The sequence below is a fragment of the Corticium candelabrum genome, chromosome 6, assembly GCF_963422355.1.
Source record: "Corticium candelabrum chromosome 6, ooCorCand1.1, whole genome shotgun sequence".
NCBI lineage: Eukaryota > Metazoa > Porifera > Homoscleromorpha > Homosclerophorida > Plakinidae > Corticium > Corticium candelabrum.
Genome location: NC_085090.1, coordinates 4,922,131 through 4,942,458, shown reverse-complemented (window position 1 = coordinate 4,942,458; position 20,328 = coordinate 4,922,131). Strand labels below are relative to the sequence as shown.

General features: G+C 38.4%; 2 protein-coding genes across 2 annotated transcripts; both read left to right on the top strand.

Annotated features, from left to right (window-relative positions):
* The first annotated feature begins 131 nt into the window (after positions 1 to 131).
* LOC134180815 (glutamate receptor 2-like) lies at positions 132 to 10,104 on the top strand. The gene is made up of 11 exons (XM_062648000.1): positions 132 to 390; positions 806 to 1,048; positions 1,118 to 1,296; positions 1,356 to 1,433; positions 4,462 to 4,638; positions 4,691 to 4,801; positions 5,313 to 5,420; positions 5,487 to 5,636; positions 7,605 to 7,814; positions 8,811 to 9,875; positions 9,939 to 10,104. The coding sequence occupies exons 1-11, from the start codon at positions 132 to 134 to the stop codon at positions 9,996 to 9,998; spliced, it is 2,640 nt and encodes an 879-aa protein (XP_062503984.1). The 3' UTR covers positions 9,999 to 10,104.
* A 1,500-nt stretch (positions 10,105 to 11,604) lies between these two features.
* Positions 11,605 to 19,640, top strand: LOC134180814 (glutamate receptor-like). Its single transcript, XM_062647999.1, has 10 exons — positions 11,605 to 11,746; positions 12,617 to 12,859; positions 13,486 to 13,658; positions 13,729 to 13,806; positions 14,186 to 14,350; positions 14,417 to 14,521; positions 15,475 to 15,582; positions 15,641 to 15,739; positions 16,907 to 17,113; positions 18,558 to 19,640. Exons 1-10 carry the CDS (start codon positions 11,605 to 11,607, stop codon positions 19,638 to 19,640), a joined length of 2,403 nt encoding a protein of 800 aa, XP_062503983.1.
* The last annotated feature ends 688 nt before the right edge of the window (positions 19,641 to 20,328 follow it).

Below are 20,328 nucleotides of genomic sequence, written 5' to 3'. Positions count from 1 at the left end.
TTCTCACTGAGGTAGTTCAATGCTATTGCACACAGGTTCGCGTGGTCAAACCAACCATTACGCTACGTAGCAGTTCGCTGCATCTGGGTTAATGAGCAATATCCGGGTTTCTCTTCTCGCCTCGTGTCTTGATGGATAACGTAGAGAAGCTGTCAGAGTTGTCAAACTGTGCGGACTCTGTACATACGCACCCTGTGAATGCCTATCAGCATTTTGTCAACGCTTTTGTATATATCAATAACAGTTACGGCAGGCAAGATGCTGTGAGGAAGGCGCAGAAGGTTTGGAGGGTTGGGAGTGATGAGAAGAAGGATTACATTTTGAAAGAAGCTTTTCGGAAGATAAAGATGACGACGAAGAGAAAAATTACGTCGTACAAATTAGATATCTGTGCATTATTGTTAATAATAAATACGAAATACTTTCTGTGTATCAAGTATAGGCCTATTGAAGCATGTATTATTATTAATATTAAATCAGCATTTTTCGCGTACGCTTTCAGGGAGGGGAGAGGGGGCAGAGAAAAAGCGTACGTTTTGTACGCTCGTGATAATGCCGATAAATATGGACGACCCCCTAATTTGGATTATATATTAACGTATTTTATTAAAATATTAAATCTACACATAAAACTATTAATGTTAATAACTAGTATCATAAATTTGAACTTAAAAATGTCAAGTACGTATTTGTATACATTTGACGTAATAGTTCTTTAGTTATACTTTCGATATTAGTTATTAGCATCAATTTGAAATCACCTGATTATGTCAGCATTAACAAAACGCATTCTTTTCTCTTTTAGATTTCGGTTGTAATCTACATAGTAAATTTCTGATTATTCACTTATCTGTAAAGTGTCTACCACAACACATTGCTCAAAAAACGCCAGTGTTGTCGTTTCCTGTCAATATCGATAATGCATCTAGTTCGTCAACTGTCTACACAGTTTTGGCACATAACCCTATGACAGAACTCCCAGTTGTTCTCGCTGTCGCCAGCAAGATGAACTGGACGTCAGCTGTGTTTGTTGGCGACATGCAAGATGGTACAAATTCTAACTAGCATTCTATGGCTAGTGTAATATTTTCGATCGAGGCCTGTTTTGACATTGTAGATGTGTTCTTGGAACGTCTATTACGACGTAGGAGATCATTTGACATGTGGAACGTTATCTCGGTGGAAGCTGGGACAAATGCAACAAATTTGTTCTTGGAGATTGTTGGGAAAGACACAGTTATTGATTTTGTTCTATTTCATTGCCACAGCTGCGCTTGCGCTGATTTTGTGAGCAAGGTACATGAAAGTGGTTACAACAAACTTTGAAAGTAGGTAACATTGATATTATTTTTTAGCTGTTTTGTCTAAAATCAGAAAGTTTCGGGAACGAACCTCGGGTGCCTTGGCTTCTTACCGAGACTCTAACACAACGAGTAAGAGTTGATAATAATTTAATTTTCTTAGTGGTAAGTGCTATAGAAAGCAACGATTATACTGATGCATTCTATTCACTGCTTTTTTCATGTAACGTATAATTTTGTTGTGTCTGCTTTCGAAACCGCCGTTTTTCTGTTCTCCAGTGGCTGAGCCAATAGAGTTTGCCCAGACCTCTGTGAGTGTGTCTACTCTTTTAGGATTAGATAGATAGGTAATTCTCGGACGCGACGTCTTCTATCATAGTGCTGTTTCTGATTCTTCTTGAATAGGTACATTGGGGTTGAAGTTGTTTCACTGATTACTGACACTGTTATTCTATAAAGATGTCATGACGTCCCATGAGCAACTCCGACGGACTGACTTTGCGCCAAGGTAAAGGGGTTCCTCTGTATGCTAATAATGCTGCATGTAGATCCCTTGAGCATTTGATCGCCTTGTTCATAGACTGCACCGTTTGCCCTGCCTGACCATTAATTTGAGGGTAGTCTGGACGACTGGTGATAAGTTGAAATCACTAAGACCGCAAGTTTGTTGACAGCCTCTTTTTCATACAGGAGAGCTGTTGTCGCTCCTTAGTACTTTAGAATCCCATTCCGGCAAAATTAAACTTTATGGTAGCCACAATGTGGTCCGATGTAGTAGAAGTCAACTTGAGTACCTTGGATAACTCGAGTAATAATCTAATAATATTAGGTATGCTGCAAGTCCTTAGACCTCAAAGAGATCTGACTTCACAACTTGCCACGGGTACTTTGGAAATGTGGTTGGCATAAGGGCTCTCGTGCCTGGTTGCTCAGGTGAGACAATGGTGGATCAACTAAGCTATCATTTTGATATACCTGAAGACAAGACCGATGACTGTGCCCACAATCCAAAGTGCGTGATGCCTTCTTGGCTTTGCATCTTTTGTAGGACCTCTGGACGAAAAGTATTAGAATATTTCCGTAAAGCAGAGCCTCATTCCGTAAGGAGAGTCATTTTCTGGGATGCCAAAAAACCAAGAAATATAGGTTTCTGCTGCTTTTAATCGGGCCAGACTGACTTGCAATAATGAATGACTCGTTGGTATAGTCCTTTCGCCATCTGAGCTTTGCAGTATTTTTCGAAGCGTTACTCTGATGTTGGTGGGAAGCTTGCGATAGATTTCACAAGAGCTTTCCCAAAATTTTAGAGCTCGCCTGAGTCTTGCTCCTCTGATATCACTAGTGGTCTTGACAGTAATATATCTTCCGTGGAGAGGTTATTACCCAGAACGTGCACTTTGGTAAAAAATACCCTGCCATCCGTAATCGAAACCATAGAATGCAAAATGGTAGAACGTCCAAATGTTTTGTACGGAAAAAGGTATAAAGTTTATGGTCTGTCTCGATTTTGAGCTGTTTTTCCATGCACTAAGAACTGTGAGAACTTTTCACAAGCCTACGTAATCAAGACGACTTCCTCTTCCACCTGATCATATCTTGTTTAAGTAAGCGTCATTGATTTTGAAGCAAATGCGACTGGTCGCCAGCAATGCTCTTTCTTCTGAAGCAGGACGACACCTAATCTATACAAAGATGCGTCAGCTGATACTTTCGACTTCTTCTGAGGATTGTAAAGAGTGAGAATTGCCGGCTGTAGCAACTCGTGTCTGAGTTTTAAGAATGCTGGCTCCTATGGTTTATCCCAAAGCCATGTTAACTGCTCACTTAATGACTGACTGAGGTTGGCTGGTGAACACTTCCCCAATCGATTCACCATACCTAAGAAACGGTAGAGCTTTGTTTTATTCTTGGGGCTTGCGAGGTCTTGTATTGCTTTGATGTTCTCTGGATCAGCTTGAATAATATTGGCTAATCACTTGACCCAAAAGTTTCAAAGTGTAACTCTCAAATACACATTTGTCGCGATTGAGAGTGACGCTCGCCGTCCAAAGGCGTCGCAGATCTGGACTTGCATCAACCGTTGATCTCTCTATCTTTATCTCTCTCTCCCCCCTCTCTTTCCCTTATCCCCTCTCTATCCCCCTTTCACTTCCCCTCTCTTTCCCCCTGGCTGCTTCCAAAACGAGAACATCGTTTATGTGCCAGAAAACTCAACCCGTTCCTTTGAAGACTGTCATCATCCTTTTCTGGAAAAATTCGGGACAATTTGAGATTCCGAAAGAGAATTTTCTTAAACCAAAATCGGTCGTAAGAAGTAACAAAAGCTGTTAGTGAGAGGCTAGCGGAATTTGTCAAAAGCCGTTAATGGCATCTATCTTACTGAAGACTTAAGCCCTGATAGTCTGGCCAATGTGTCCTCTACCCTGGGAAGGGGGATAGACTTCACGCATCACACTCTCGTTCAATATGACTTAAGGTCAACACAATTTCTGATGTCATCTGACCATTTGTGCACCACCACGATGACTGGTCTTGGGCACCATGTGATTGGTTGATCGCCTTCCTTAGACGACTTCCAGCTGCTCCATACTCTTCAACTCAGATTTTACCTTTTCCCGCGGTGAAATGGAAACATTGATGAAAGCATACATAGCATAAGGTTTTATTAATTCCTTCCAAAAACTTTTATCTTATAATGTTCACCCAAATTTTCTAAGCGTACATGAAAGTTTAGTAAAGTTTTTGTGTACTTTGTCTATGCTTATATCGTGTAGATATATCTATGTAGATATAATCTCCGGTGCCTGATGGCTGCAGCAAGGTGTACCTAGACATCTTAATCCCATGCAGTGTGTATAGATGTGGGTATGTCTATATATGTAGAAAAAATGGAAAATATTATTTCATGTCTGTCAGTGTCTTGGTGGTTATCTCCAAAAAGAGGCCTAACTGCGCCTTGCTCAACAGAGCGTGTGGGCAGGTGTCACAGGCAGGCCCGCGCTAAGCAACGTGTACAGGTGAAAACTGTTGCAAGTAATCGTTATTTTGCAATTGTAAAAACTGTTATTTAGTGTAATGTCTTCGTGCCAAGATAGCAATTATTCTTTAGATACAACCATGAAATTAGCAGGCATCTTTGATATATTTGATTGAATTTCAGATTCAAAGTGGAGCTAACTGTGAACTGTTGGCAATTCATGGGACAACATACGGTCTACAAGTTGCTGTGCAACACAGTTTTTCTTCTGACTTTCTTCTTCAAGAAGTTCCATCCCTACGCTTGTCTTTGCCATACTGTAAATGTATCGAAAGCTGTCCTTCTACAACTCACCAACAGGTAACTGTATGACTCTATATCTAATTCAGCATATCTAAAACGTATTTGTTAGCTTCAAGTACTTGACCTGTTTGACTCACTTATTGTTGCAAGACACCTACTAATATCTCATTATCATGACAAATTGAGGAGTCAAGAATCTCTTGGTCATGCCATCAACAAGGTAGTAATGTGCGTGCTAGTAGACTGTCTGGTTGAAAGACACTTAAAATTTTAAAAAATAAGTTTCTTATTTTAATTATCTAATCAAAACTCTGCAAACCGTTTTCAGAGGGGTAGCCAGGCATTGACAAAAGTCACAAGCACAGCAGATGGCTAAGAGGCGTGGCCAATTACTTTGTACAATATCCGCCCATCTCTGATCTCTTGAAGTTCACTTTGATAATAATTATTAAATACAATAAAGAAGGTAACAGCTAGTGCGCGCTAGTCTGCTAAGTAGGAGTTAAGTGATGAGTGACTAATCTTGAAAAACGAGATACTAGAATTGTGTAACATGAACTGTGTACCTTATAATTGTATAATTAAAACTTGTATAACATATTCTACTTTGGTACAACGTTACTAGAATAAATTATCAGTATTATTTAGCCGATAAGTTAATTAAAATACGTGAACCTCAACCAAGAAAAACTAGCATAAGACATAGCAACATTATATGATTTAATGTAAAGGCACAGCTTCAAGGCATTCGCGGAACAATTATTTTTGATTCTACATCAACTGTCATCTATCCCGCAATCTACAAAGTTTTGGACATAAGCCAATTTCTAGTTGCCACGGTGAGTTTCATGTACTAAGTGGTCTGAATTATAATGTTAATATTGTGCTTGTCTTTTTACTGCAAGGTTGGGATGTACGACAGCATCAGCTCTAAGTGGCTACATGACCTGACGCCGTTTGACATCGGAAAAAATACGTTCAGATTGAGACGCCACCGACGAGCGCCGCGCAAATGCCCTCCTGCTGGACGTATATTTCGAGTAACAACTATCGAGGTAATGTTTAGGAGTTTGTAAGCGTATACTTAAACTGCCATGGTTGCACGAAAGATTTTAATTAATTTAATTAAAATAAAGCTGATATTGCCTTATAAGATGTTATAGACCATTTGCATAACATGTCTAGTTTAACCAATTAGCATTAATGTTTTATTGACTGACGTTTACTGTATTCAATAAATTTTACTTGCGAAAAATGAAAAATATGATTTAGGATTTGACATTTAGCTTCATATTTGTTTGTAAAGATTTAGTACAATATCTAGGGCAGGAATACTGACTGTGGCGCTTGTAGCTCAATCGCGAAAGAATCGTGTTGGTAATGGTAAGCATCCGGAATCTTTAGATCGCAAGTTCAAGTACGTGTTGAACAGGGACGCAAGGAAACTTACGCAACAGTTGCCTCTCTGAACTCAGGAGTGTATAAATGAGCAATCAGTCTTTGACTGCGTTGGAACTGTAGCGGCCACCGACTCCACCCTGAGACTCTCGCCTCAGTTGGCATCACAATCCGGTGCTGCAAGCACTTGTCCCGGCTCCAGCTAGCACAGGCCCAGAGCTCTCCTGAGTAGCACACAAAACCCATCCGTATCTATATAGGCAGCTGCTGACGCTAACCGCTTACCGGTTTACCGAATGCTGATTAACACATTCAAACATCTGATTTCCATCGTTGACAAAGCAAGAAAATGTGAGCATACATGTAGCATCGATGTTAGACAGAGTTCAACAGTTTTCGCAGATTAGCTGGAGGTGCGTTTCTTGAGATCCACAGCCTATTTCGGTTGAGTTTGTTGACCTCTACCGCGTTTCTCTATCTTCACAAACTAATCCGGTTGAGCTCACCAAAATTCCACAAACAAATCCTGCGAGAGGGTGGATTAGTTTGTGTTGAGATAGGCGTGGCCAATTAGTACATCTCCGCGGAAATGAATCGGAGGAGTCAGTAGCAACACGTCCGTGTCGCCAAACAAAACTCCAGCACAGAAGCTGAAATGCAGCCATAGACATGCGAAAGGATACGATTGATCCATTTCGCACTAGCAACACAATGCGCATGCTCACGTCTACTTCCATATTTCTTTAGTCCACAATAAACCGATTTCACTGAAATACTTTCAATTAATCCAGTGGAGCTCAACCGGATAAACTTTTGAAGATTAATTAAAAGGAATGCAATCCAGATGTGAAAAGAGATAATTTATTCGGTTGTGTATCGGTTGTACTACAATTGATAGCCGAAAGTATGTATAGTTGAATAACTGGAGCGAATAGACTTTTGGAACGTGTCTTGCAACAACCGAACCAAGCTTTCTATAGTATGCTAATTCTGTACTAATTGTACAAAATTTTGACTGACCCAGTAAGCGTTAGACAATGGAGATGGAGCACTTTCGGTCTGCCTGGTTATATGTATATATGTATTTATGTGACTATATACGTCTGTTCGAATTGTGTCACACTCGTCGTTGTCCAATCACGGATTGATAATTATGTCTAGTTGTTTGTGGCAATTACAGGAAATAAGAAAAAGAGTCAATTGCAAACCGCCAATGTTTACAATTCTTAAAAAGACTTTACAAGAACAGTCTAATTCACGCTTGCCAATCACAGGACCTTCTTGGAAACATAAGCAACCTAATTAGTCATATACATGTAGGTAAAAAACCGTTTTGTTGTTTTTTCTTGGAGATGGGAGAGTAATGACTGGGTAAGTAGCTTTTGTGTCTGACATATTCAAATACATGGACCTCACGAAATTATGTAGTTGCGGAGGATACTAAACTGTAGCAAATAGATTCATGAACGAAAGACAAAACAATGAAAACAGTGGTCGACTCTGATTTCTAAATCATTTATATATTTGTCTACTAATAGGCTATCTTGATTAGCTAATGCTTTGTTTGATGTAATTGCAAATAGACTCTATTGAACTGAGTAAAGTTGTATGTATGCAATGTTTAGGAAGCTCCTTTTGTCATATGGGATCCCGACAAAAAATTCCCTGGTCCTCACTATGGCAACTATACAGGCATTATCATTGACATATTGGAGTGGCTTGTAGACGACTTGGGTATTGAGTACACGATCTACCAACCATCTGATGGCAAGTACGGTACCGTAAGCAGTGAAAGTGGCGTTGGCAACGGAATGGTGGGCGAGATAATGGAATGCGTAAGATTATATTTTATTTGTGTCGAGGCCTCTGTTGGTTAGAATAGTCATATTATCGTGCGCTTTACGAACTCTAGCCAAAGCTATAATTATGCAACAAAGTGAAATTATTAAACACGCCTACGTATGGAATCGTTTTTAAGCAAAGGAGAAACATGCTAGCTTCTATAGTCCAACCATTGTCAATTTTATCATCAAAAGGGATTGGTAGCATAGATTCAGATATTTCAGCTGCATGTGGCAATCTTACAAGACATAAAAGGGCTAGGAGACTAACGCTAAGACAAAGTCCCTAATGAAAAATATTTGAGTGATTTTTTGTTAATTGATGAGTGATAGATGTTTGAAGCTCACAAAAATAATAAGTCCAAAACTGGCGGTTCTTGGAATTCACGTTTGCGATTGTCAAATCTGGTCAACAGAACTTACCTGTCTGCAACATGACGTCACCCTAAGCGATATTTATGTCTTGTATGTGATGACTATTGTTACTTTTCTTTGACGTTTACAAACTAACTTGTACTTTCACGGGATTTGAGGTCACTTGAAACAACAGTGCACTTGGGCGATATTAGAGATACACACATACATACATACATACAAATATATATATATATATATATATATATAATCAAAGAAGTGCATATATAGCTTAAGGTCTAAACACGAACTCAAGACTTTCTCCTAGCCAGCCGGTTTTCGCAAAAGGACAGGACCCCAAATGCAAGGCAATGTACTCTGTTTACACCAGAGGCGCCAAGACACAACACAACTCGCCAAAGACTCTACCAACAATACCGTCAACGCAACAGTTCCGTATAACACAACTCCTTACACGTCAAATATTTGGTTTAATTAATTAATATTGAAGTTTAACAATAGTTTGCTCTATTCTCAATTGTGCTAAGTGATCTCTATTATTTAGGTGCAAAAATATATATTATTATTTTCATTAATTACTATTTCTACATATCCCGTTCCTTTTTCTATTTCTAGAAAGCTGATTTGGCAGCGGCAGCATTTGCGATAACAGTGCAGCGATCTGAACACATACATTTTACTAAGCCTTACATGGACGTAGGATATATATTTTTAAAGCACAAGAACGAAAAACTGAGCGCAAGCGTTTGGGCTTTTCTCAAACCGTTCGATCTATCTACAAATATTGTAATAGCTTGTAGTTTTTTTTTCATCTGGTTATGCTTTTTGATTGTGCAAAAAATTAGCCCATATGCCAAATCTAATGATTGTGAAGTCAACATAAATGGTGACGGATCAGCTCTTCGTGCAGCTGAAGAGTCAATGTGGCTTCTGTATGCTTCTGCAATGCAACAAGGTCCGGAGACTGTATCTTCATTATCAGGCAAAATTTTGGTGGCGGGATGGTTCTTCTTCTGTCTTGTAATAATATCAACTTACACTGCCAATTTAGCCGCATTTCTTACCGTTAGAAGTTTCAAAGAAGGCATCAGCTCGCTGGACGATTTAGCGGAGCAAACGGAAATTGTTTACGGAACGGTTAAAGACACATCAGTAACAGAATTTTTTGACAGATCTCCAATTACTGTTCACCAGAAAATGAACAAGTTTATGACGAATACAGAAGGGGCATTGGTTGAGGAGGTAGATGAAGCAATTGGTCGAGTAAGGAACAAAACCAACGGCGAATACATTTTTATATGGGATCAACCGATTCTGGAATACATTGGCACTCTCAAGCCGTGCAACGTCGAGGTATTTGGAAGGCCTTTTCATCCTCACGGATACGGTCTGGCTATGCCTCAGGGCATGCCGTACGAGTCCAATTTCTCACTGTCCATTCTGAAAATGAGGGAGAAAGGACATATGGATATGTTCTTAGAAAAGTGGTTTCTGGACGTCGAATGCTCGACTTCAATCGATGTAACGGATTTGACGGACGTCGACAACGTTCATTTGACCGACCTGATAGGGGTCTTTATCATTCTATCCGTTACCACGTTGGCGTCGTTTGCTTTGGCGGTTTTTGAAAGAGTGTGGTGGAAACGAACGAAAGAGCGTAAAAAGGTAATTGTAAATAAGGTACATTGAAAAGATTATATAAATATATGCCAAAATCAACGTAAAATGTTAATGTTTATTTAGGCTAACGACGATGCTGCCGCTTGTTCTGTTACGAAGTTCAATTGTGAGTCGTCTGTTTAGCTAATCAGGTCAATAGACATCATTATGACTCTGATACTTATTTTTATCGCATTATTTAGAGAAAACATGGTTGCGTTTCTAAAATCTAATAAAGTTTTCTTCACTGCCGTGATGTTTCAGGTGTTGTATGTAGTTATTCAACTCTTGTCCCTAATTGACAATAATACATTAATCCGTTGCTCTGTCAAAAATATATTGCATACAAACTTTTTTGCCCCACTTTACAGTGGGCGTGTCCAACATATTCAGAGAGGGGTGCTTACTCAAAACACTACACATCCGATTTACTAATAGCGACCATTACCACATAGTATCGAAGTTTTCATTTGTCACTGACCCGTTGTTCTGGTAACCGATGATGAAGAGAGGGAGCTTTTAAAGACGGTGACCTCCACAGTCTAGACACTAGTACTTAACGTGAATCAGCAAAAATGCGCTGTCTTCGTCAACTGTAGCAGTTTGCGATACACTTTAGTAAAATACTACATTAGCTAAGAAACCGTAATGGTTTGCGATACACATACTTTATAAGAGTATTCTTGAGAAAGTTTCCAAATAGAATAAAATCACCAAATTTGCTAGAGAATAAAGGAAAAAGTGAATGCGACGTTTATAAGGAAACTGAAAAAATGAACATGGATTTGGATTACACTATTGTAAATCTGTATAATCTAGACATAATGTGTACAAAGTTTTTCTGATTATAGTTTACTTTTGTGTTGGTAAAAAGTTGCAAACTCAAAAATATTAGACAGCTTGTTGTTGCTGAAAGCTTATGTGTAGTAGGTGATTGCGGTCACGATGTAACATGATTCGTCGAGTAGCGTTGGAAAGAGCCTTCAGGTCCCGTGCAAACGGTTTTCTAGACAGCATCTTGCCATACGGACTGCGTCAGCAGTAAGTTGTTGCCTTCTCAGCATTTGTGTTGGATCGACTCATCAGTGTAATACCGTAGTTATCTTATCTTTTCCGCCGGGTGGCCACTTAACTAACACAATGCGCATGCTCACGTCTACTTGCACGTTTCTCTAGTCCACGCTCCACTGCAACACTTCCGGCTATGCCACTAGAGTTGCTGAGCCTCAACCGGATTAGCCTGTGGAAAATAACAAATGCGCCCATGGTGAGGGAAGGTCATCCGTTCCTGTCCCTAGCTACTTGCGACCTGAAAAATGGCGGTGCCTAGGCATCCCTTGCAGGCACCACAATTGATCCGCCACTTTCTCGAAGTGAGCTTTCCTTGTCGTCAAGCAAATCCGTTAACACTACACCAGGTAGTTGTCATGTCACTAGTTGTCATAGAGTCGTTCTGTTGACAAGATTGGCATTCTAGCAACCATTGCTACCCTGTACTTGTTGTGTATTTGATTGTTTATTGTACGCCCTAACATCAGAAGCCACAGGAGTCTCTCGATATTTCTGTCTTCGATTTTTCTGTTGGGTTATATAATGCATCATTACATGTCACTACTATTCACTCTCTTACTACAGACAACTTTTCAATGTAGTGTACACGTTTCGCAGTCTTTTCTCGACGAGAGACAAGAAATTTGTAAGTAATGTTAAAAATCGTTGGATATATCACTGCAAATATATTTTTCAAACGATGCCTTGTGCAGATATACTTATTGACAGCACTCATTCCGATTTAGCAGTACAGACTATTTGCAACAGAGCCGCTCGACACGTATTCGAATACAATTCCGAACTTAATATAAACTTTCGGATTCTTGACGTTGATAAGACAGGTAAGCAGTCATCGCGAGTAGTAGAAAAAGTTCAAGTGTATATACCGACAAGCTGTTTATATATATATATATATATATATATATATATATATATATATATATATATATATATATGTATATGTATACATATTATTTTATTTTTGAGTGACACCCATATATTTGTATATAATACAGATAACACAAATAACACATATCCGCCCTAAGGATATATATATATATATGACAATAATTATTGTTTATGATGATTGCGCTAGTCTTTAGACTAATTGCTTAGTGGAGTCTTGCGTATTGAGAGATACAATGCAGGTTACTTGCAGTGTCACACAATTTAAATACCAAACTTACTTATATATGTTCAGGGACATTAGTAATCTAATCAATAATATGCCGTATATATTTCAGTATCGTAAATGTACTTGTTTAAAATTTACACTTTAATTAATTAAATAGAAACAGTCATTTATGACAGGCTTTATTAGTCGTTACAATTTAATTATTGAAGATGATAAGACAGTTATTAATTTCAAGCTATCGTCATTCACAGGTTATAGTGCAATTCTATTTATAGTTGTTGCTGAGTTTTGTTGTTATTGTTTTGTCATTGTTGTTAATAATGATAAAATACCATGCAATTATGATAGAAATCATGACGATAACGACGAAGTAAGACTAAAACCGTATATAGAGATGTCTCCCTCTATATGTGTTTGACTGTCTGAAAGGCGAGTGATTTGTCTCATATAACCTAAACGATTTCATATAATATATCGTACTAAGCAGGACGTAATTAGCTAATAATTAATTAACAGTTGCACGGACTGCCTAGGGTTTTGTTGGTTTTACAAAATTGAAACCTTTTTATCTTTTTAGATTTTCCTTGCAGTCTTTCAAACAAAAGTGTCACTGTTCACTTATCTGAAAAGTGTCTACCACGAACTATGTCTAACAATACGCCAGTGTTGTCGTTTTCAGTGAAAAATGCCAACGATTCTGAATCTTCTATTTTCTACACAAGTTTTGCACGTGATACTTTGACAGAACTTTCCGTTGTTATTGCTACTGCGGGAAAGATGAACTGGACGTCAGTCGTCTTTGTTGGCGACACAGAGGAAGGTGAGGCTTTCTAATTATCATGGGCTCTCTCTAAATATATCAAGAGTGTTTCCAGGAAGAAAATTCTACAAATTTAAAAACACAAACACCTACTTCATAGTACATAACGAAATAAATATAAAATACACAAAAAATAATTGTAATGTAAAAATGGCATGCAAGTACAAGATATTAGATATATTGAATTAAATACATTATATGTATTTTATATTACAGACAAATATTTTAATTAATTATATACTAATTACTAGATATTAACTAACGTAAATCCAAATAAGGGTATAATTTTCAGAATTTGTGAAATTACGAACAGATAAAAAGCAATAGAAACGGTGTAATAAGAAAGACTATAAAATATTACTAGTTTTTAGCCACAATACCAGACAGTGTCATTTATATTACTCTTGTCAGAGGCGTAGCTACAGAAGGAGCTTATATACGTAGGGGCAAGTGCTCCCCCAAATTTCAGCCGTAGATTCTAGTGTTGTCTCTCTAACTTAATATATTTTGCGAGTTGTTATCACTAACAACCTAACCATTCCAGCCTATCTGTTTTTGAACATCTAATAGTTTTAGACTATTTCTTTAAGAAATAACAAGTTAATAAAATATTTGCCATTATTTAGATAAGTTTCTGGAACGGTTGCTACGATTCAGAAGATCATTTGATTTGGTAAAATTTGTTTCCGTGCAAGATGTTGCTGACGCAAAGGATCTGTACTTGAAGATTGTCGAGATGGACTCAGATTTTGTGTTATTTCATTGTAGCAGCTGTCTTTGCTACGATCTCATAAGTAAAGTATGTTGCACCTCAACATATGAATAACGCATTACACTTTCATTACTATTATTTATTTTGTCTGTTCCAGTTACTTTATATTAGGAAAGAAAATTTTGCTCAAAAATTTTCGGTGCCTTGGTTTATGACTGAAACTCTAACGCAAAAAGTAAGACAACGTACACCATGCAATTAGTTCCTGATTTGTTGTGTAACAAAAATATAATATCGTATTAATTAATCTATGAAGTTGTTATATGTATAAATTAGCATTAGTTAAATTTAAATAAAAAATTTTAACAAAGTTTATGTAACTTTATAATGATTATTACGATTTAATGCAAAACTCCTTGAACGAAACAAGAGTAGTTTGCTTTATCAAGTTATGTACACATATATAGTAGAAATCAATACATTGTACAATTCCATATACTTTAGCTACTATAACACAATGTACAATTCTAGTTATTCTGTTGCTAAAATTTAATCGATTTACATTTGTTTACTAATTTTATCCATTTAATGTAAAATAATTTGCTGCATTTTAGTTTCTACTTGATAACAGAGTTGTACCGTCTGCAATAAATTCTACAACGTATGGTCTCCAAGTTTCAGCTCCCACTAGTTATCTTTCCAATGCTCTCCTACAAAAAGTTTCATCTTTCAACGGCCCCATACGCAACTGCGGTTTAACGGGATTAGCGTACCAACAGGTATAGAGTGGTATTACTTTGTTCTCTGTAGAGTGATAGATAAAGCAGTAGTTATGTTAGTTTCAGGTGCTTGACTTGTTCGATTCATTGATTGTTGCCAGTTGTCTAATGAGACCTCACTATTATGGCTATTTATGGGATTTAGACTTTCTTAGCAATAAAATAAACAAGGTAAGTACTTTTATGTAGGTAGGCTTTCAGTGCTGCACTTTTGTATATAGTAAAACAAGATGTGGAACGTTAATTGGCATAAAAACTAAATGCACAAATTAAAAAAATTGACACTCCTCCTGATTTGTTAAGTCATATTCTTGGGCTTAGTTTGGTGTCTTAATAGTTAGTAGCATGCAAATAGAATTAATAAAAATAGGTAGTCGCCTTTTGTCACATGTTATTGTTTGCATTGAAGTCTGCATGTATTGTATTTCTATTGCTGTTAGGGTCGATGTTGAAAAGCTAAAAATATTTAATTTCAGTCCTTCTAGCCTTTGACTAGGTATTCAGTTTAACATTGTATTCAAAGCTAAAACAGACCGTACAAACAATCAATCGATTTGTATGACAATAGCAATCTGCAGCGCCATAATACGGCTCCGTGAAGTATGCAGCCATTGTCAGTATTACTGCTTCATAGCATCACTCTCACTTCATTTTGACGACCTACTTGCTGTCGAACTCACAGCCAGTTTGAAATTCTGTGCATAGTACGTATACTCAAAACCGAACAGAGACCCGTTACTAGTACTTAAAAAGCTGGGTGGGGGTCAGTGCTTTGCGTGCCTCCCGACGGCACGTACGGAGATGCTAAATACTTGCCTAGCAACGTTTACTAAGATGTTGATGCGCTATAACAATTGCACTTTCCCTGTGTTTTGTTTTGTGTCTTCACTGCGCCAAACTTAACGATTAATGTATTAAATTTTTATGTATAATTAAAACCTTATATATCAACAGTATCGTTAGCTAATTTCCATCAATAATTTAAGAAACGTGACATTTACACTAATATTTTTACGTAATTATCTCTTTCACATTTTGGTATAATGTAGCAAAATTAAATGTATTTTTGTAAACATTATGTGGTGAATTATAACAAAACATTGTAATTTATGCTGTTTTGTGAGGCAAATCTTGATGGAAGTCGAGGGAAAATACGTTTACATCATCCATCATCATTCAGCTACCCTGTTCTTCACAACGTTTTAGATGTCAGTCAATTTGTCATTGCTACAGTAAGTTTTGTTAAATAGCTAATTGAAAATACATTAATATTCATAATTTCTATTTAAGATTGGAGTTTATGACAGCAGCATGTCTGAGTGGGTGCACAAGCTCACACCATTTGACATTGAAAGTACAACATTGAGAGGAAGACGCCACCGACGAGCTGTGCGAAAATGTACCCCCGCTGACCGTTTGTTCAGAGTAACAACTATCGTAGTAAGTCGATCCATTAAATTATTATAATATTTACATTTTGAATATCCAGAAATTTTACAAGCATTAAGGTGATCTAGGTTATAGAATTACGTATAAGAACCAAGTAGTTTGTGTTTCTCCCTTATGTCGTATGTTATATGCCAGCCTAAAGATACTTCTGTTTCCTGTCGTCCGACAGACCTGTTCTTGTAACAATCAGAAATTTTTTGAGCCATAACCTGTGCACGCACGAGCATGGGCACAATTCTTTCCATTGAACACTTAAGATAACACTGAAATTAGGGAGTCTTGGAAATAGATATGTCACACTGCGTAAGGTCGACTTGCAAGGCATGCACGTGACAAGGGTGCCTTTCCTGGACTTTGCCGGGAAACATCTATCGTATGCCTACTGTAAACGTAACCAATTTTTATGTTTTGCTCTTAATATTTTCGCGTCTTCAATATTACTTCTGTCAGAACTAACAAAGAACTCTCATGCTATAGACGGTCCACGCACTACCTAACTGGTCCGGGGGAACAATTATGGCTGCTACCACCGGTCCGGGACAACCTGTGGCTGCCTTAACTGGTCTCCCCGGACCAGTTGCTGTTGCCATAGTTGGTACAGTATTGTCGTGGTAAGCGGTCCCGGACCCTAACCCTATTCCTGACTCTAACCGTAGCCCTAACATTAATTCTAATTAACCCGAACCCGAACCCAGCTCCGGACCAGTCAATGCTGGGACCAGTTGTCGCGTGACAGAACCATTGGTAACATTACAAACGGATCAAAATATGTTAATCCGCACCACTTGCATGTGATCATGTCACTAAAGGAACTTATAGCCTTAGCAATAGGGCGCGTGGAGTCAGAAGCGACTTAGAGTAAGACTTAGAGAGAAGCAATAAGACTTAATTCTGTGTGAACGCATGATTTGGAGTAAGCTTAATGCCCGAACTGTTTAGCCCTGACTGACTCTAATTATTTTAGCTTATTACAGAGAAATATTTTTGGTACTGGCCTAGTAATTTGAATCAAGTTACAATATAGGTGATATTACCGTGCGCTAATACATATTGCTCTGCCTTCATTCTTCAACTATATATACATGTAGTTTGATGTACAATTTTTAGGAGCCTCCGTTCATTATCTACGATCCCGACAACAAAGAAGTGGGACCTCACAATGGCAACTATACTGGAATTATAGTCGCTATTCTAGAACGGCTGTCACAAGAGATAGGGTTTACCTACACAATTTCACATCCACCCGATGGGAAGTATGGCACAGTAAACGAACACGGTGAGGGCAACGGAATGGTTGGCCAATTGATGAATTGTGTAAGGCAACTTCTTGTGTGTGTGTGTGTGCGTGTGTGTGTGTGTGTGTGTGTGTGTGTGTGCGTGCGTGCGTGGGCGCGTGGGCGCGTGTGTGTATGTGTCGTCTCTTTAGATTATTACTTAGATAACAGTTTTTAATAACTTTTGATTTGGGCATTTAACGTAACATCCAAAATCGGATTAGTTAATTATTAGTAACAGTATAATCAACTATTGCAATAGAAAAATGACAATTTTTGTGTGGCGTAAAGTACAAATTTGATATTGAGAAATCATTCTAGTATAGTTATGTCAGCTAGAATGCCCATATTAAACCAAAGTAAAAAAACAAAGATATCACAAATATATCGCATATTTTTTTAACGACAAGGTAAAAACTTTAATTGTGTAAACATGAGATTATGTACGTTGCAACTATGCCTAACCATCTTATTATCAGTTAATAGATTAGTGACGACAAGTACAGATTGCAAGGTAACAAATGTAGACATTGATAACTTTATTGTTTTATGACGTCACACTTATTGACTAACTTCCCGAGTTTAAAATTGTAAAAGTGTTATTGCAATTTTAATATGTTAAAAATTAAATAGTTAAAATATATTAAAATTAATTCCTAATTGCCGAGCGTAGCGAGGCTTCTAATCCGGGTCGCACAACAGAAATGGGCGTGGTCCTATATGGGTCTCCATCAAGCCTCTGGTGTGTGTGTGTGTGTGTGTGTGTGTGTGTGTGTGCGTGTGTGTGTGTGTGTGTGTGTGTGTGTGTGTGTGTGTGTGTGTGTGTGTGTGTGTGTGTGTGTGTGTGTACATCCTCAATCTCAAATTTCTCCTCCCCGCGACCACGTTTTATAATAGGACCTACCCTAAAAAAATCCTTTCCGTGTCCGACTACAGATGAGTCTAAGAATGATTCGTTTAAGTGACCAAAACACGAAGAAAACGCTTCATCAAGTTCCGTCGCCCTATCCTTTGTATTGTAGCTAGGGATTGTGTGTACTTGAAATCCAAGAAACACCTTCAGGTGTTGAATGCCACCTACAGTCAACTATTCACACATCCCATACTATAATAAATCCTTTATTACACTGTGCTGCATCTAACACTGTTGATAGTCAATGTTTGCTGATATCAATTTTTATGTCAGTAAATACCATACCACTGCCGTTACAACGGAACTGAGTGCATACCTAGACTGTACATTTCAATTGTCTTGACCACGATCGCAAAACGACGACTACCTATACCAGGCCTAGATACGTAATCTAAACTACTAGGAAGTTTGCATGTTGAAACAAATACGTATTGTCTAGCTAGGAGGACTTCACGTTTCAGTAGACGGTCTGAAAGCTCTGTTGGAAGTGTTGCTCACGTACGCGAGGCGCGTACGGATACCGTACAACTAGTCTTTATATTTATTTAACGATCGTTTACGTTTTGTGCAGGAAGCCGATTTGATAGCAGCTGCATTTGCAATAACGGCGGCGAGATCGCGGTATATACAATTTACTAAGTCATACATCGACGTCGGATACAGTCTACTGAGGCACAGAGACAAAGAAGAGAGCACGGACATCTGGGCGTTTCTCAACCCATTCGACTTAAGCACAAAAGTCGTTCTCGTCATGACGTTCGTTTTTCTTTGGGTTGCCTTTCTAATCGTGCAAAAAGTCAGTCCCTACGCAAATTCCTCACGTTTACAAACAGAATCGGATCCGAAAACAGCGCTCGACGTAGCCGAAAACTCGATTTGGCTCTTCTTTGCTACTGCAATGCAACAAGGATCTGAAGACATACGGGCAATCTCGGGCAAACTGATGGTGGCAGGATGGTTCTTCTTCTGTCTGGTAATAGTATCAACTTATACAGCTAATCTGGCAGCGTTTCTTACTGTTAAGAGCTTTCAAAACGGTATAAATTCACTAGACGACCTAGTAGGGCAGACGGAGATTGTATACGGAACAGTGAGGGACACTTCAGTAGCGGAATTCTTCTCCAAATCTCCGATCGAAGTCTACAGGCGTATGCACACGTTTATCACTAACACGGAAGGAGCCCTGACAGAGACGGCGGAGGAAGCAATTCGTCGCGTCGAAGATCAAACTCGTGGCGAATACGTTTTCATTTGGGATCGACCTATTCTCGACTACATCGCCTCGCGAAGACCGTGCAACACCGAGGTGGTCGGAAGAGAGTTTCATTCTCACGGTTACGCTCTGGCTATGCCTCTCGGCATGCCGTACGAATCCAATTTCTCGTTGTCGATTCTGAAAATGAGAGAGTCAGGATTCATGGAGCAGGTGATCAACAAGTGGCTCGACGGGCTCGAATGCTCGTCTGCCGTTGGTGTCAACGAGCTAACCGACGCGAGTGAGGTTCGTTTGACTGACTTGATTGGAGTTTTTCTCATTCTAGCAGCAACAACTATCGGATCGTTCGCTTTGGCGTTCCTTGAGAGAGTGTGGTGGCTACGAAATAAATGCAGGACACACGCGATAGGCAATAAGGTAAAGAGTAGGATGCTTTGAGTTAATTAATTAATTAATAATAAAATATTGCGTGATTTATATTTCAGAGAAACGACGTTGCCGTTAAACATTCTGTCCAAAAGGAGCATCCTTCTGTACTATATGTTTAGTTAAACGTATCATAAAAAAAGTTCTGTTCTAGCACAAATGACATTATCAATATCAATTAAACTTTTATCACTTCAGTTAAGAGAATGTGTTCATCTGCAATTATACATTTAATTTTTGAACATATATTATGCATTTTGTCCATACAAATTGGCATGTGCAGTCTAGAAATATAAAAACGTAAAATTAGGAAAATAAAACTGAAATTAATAAATAAAAACAGAGAGTGATGTATACATACTCTGGAGAAATTGCATACACACTTATAGGTCAGTCGCTTCGTTCGACAAACAGACATGCTGTTATGGACAATACAGGCTCCCCTTAAAAAATTTCAGTGGAGCGCCAAATTTCTGTTGAAGACGACACTAGTGATTTTTTCAACAACACCGCGGCTGCTCAGCCACGCACACCGAAACTCAAGCTGGCAGACTGCAGAACCACTACTCAGAAACACTGTGGAACAAGCAAAATGTTACAAGTCAGGTATAGCTACACGTACCGCATGGCGTCTAATCCAACACCTTCGCTCTCTAGACGCCTGGTTGTTAGTGAAAAAACATGCGCGTGCAAATGTAGA

Excerpts from the sequence above, each read along its gene's own strand:
- LOC134180815 (XM_062648000.1), top strand. The coding sequence starts at position 132 with ATGGATAACGTAGAGAAGCTGTCAGAGTTGTCAAACTGTGCGGACTCT. Across the intron at positions 1,049-1,117 it reads TGTTGGCGACATGCAAGATG|ATGTGTTCTTGGAACGTCTA; the intron begins GTACAAATTCTA and ends TTGACATTGTAG. Across the intron at positions 5,637-7,604 it reads TTCGAGTAACAACTATCGAG|GAAGCTCCTTTTGTCATATG; the intron begins GTAATGTTTAGG and ends TGCAATGTTTAG.
- LOC134180814 (XM_062647999.1), top strand. The coding sequence starts at position 11,605 with ATGCCTTGTGCAGATATACTTATTGACAGCACTCATTCCGATTTAGCA. Across the intron at positions 13,659-13,728 it reads GCTACGATCTCATAAGTAAA|TTACTTTATATTAGGAAAGA; the intron begins GTATGTTGCACC and ends TGTCTGTTCCAG. Across the intron at positions 17,114-18,557 it reads TTGGCCAATTGATGAATTGT|GAAGCCGATTTGATAGCAGC; the intron begins GTAAGGCAACTT and ends CGTTTTGTGCAG.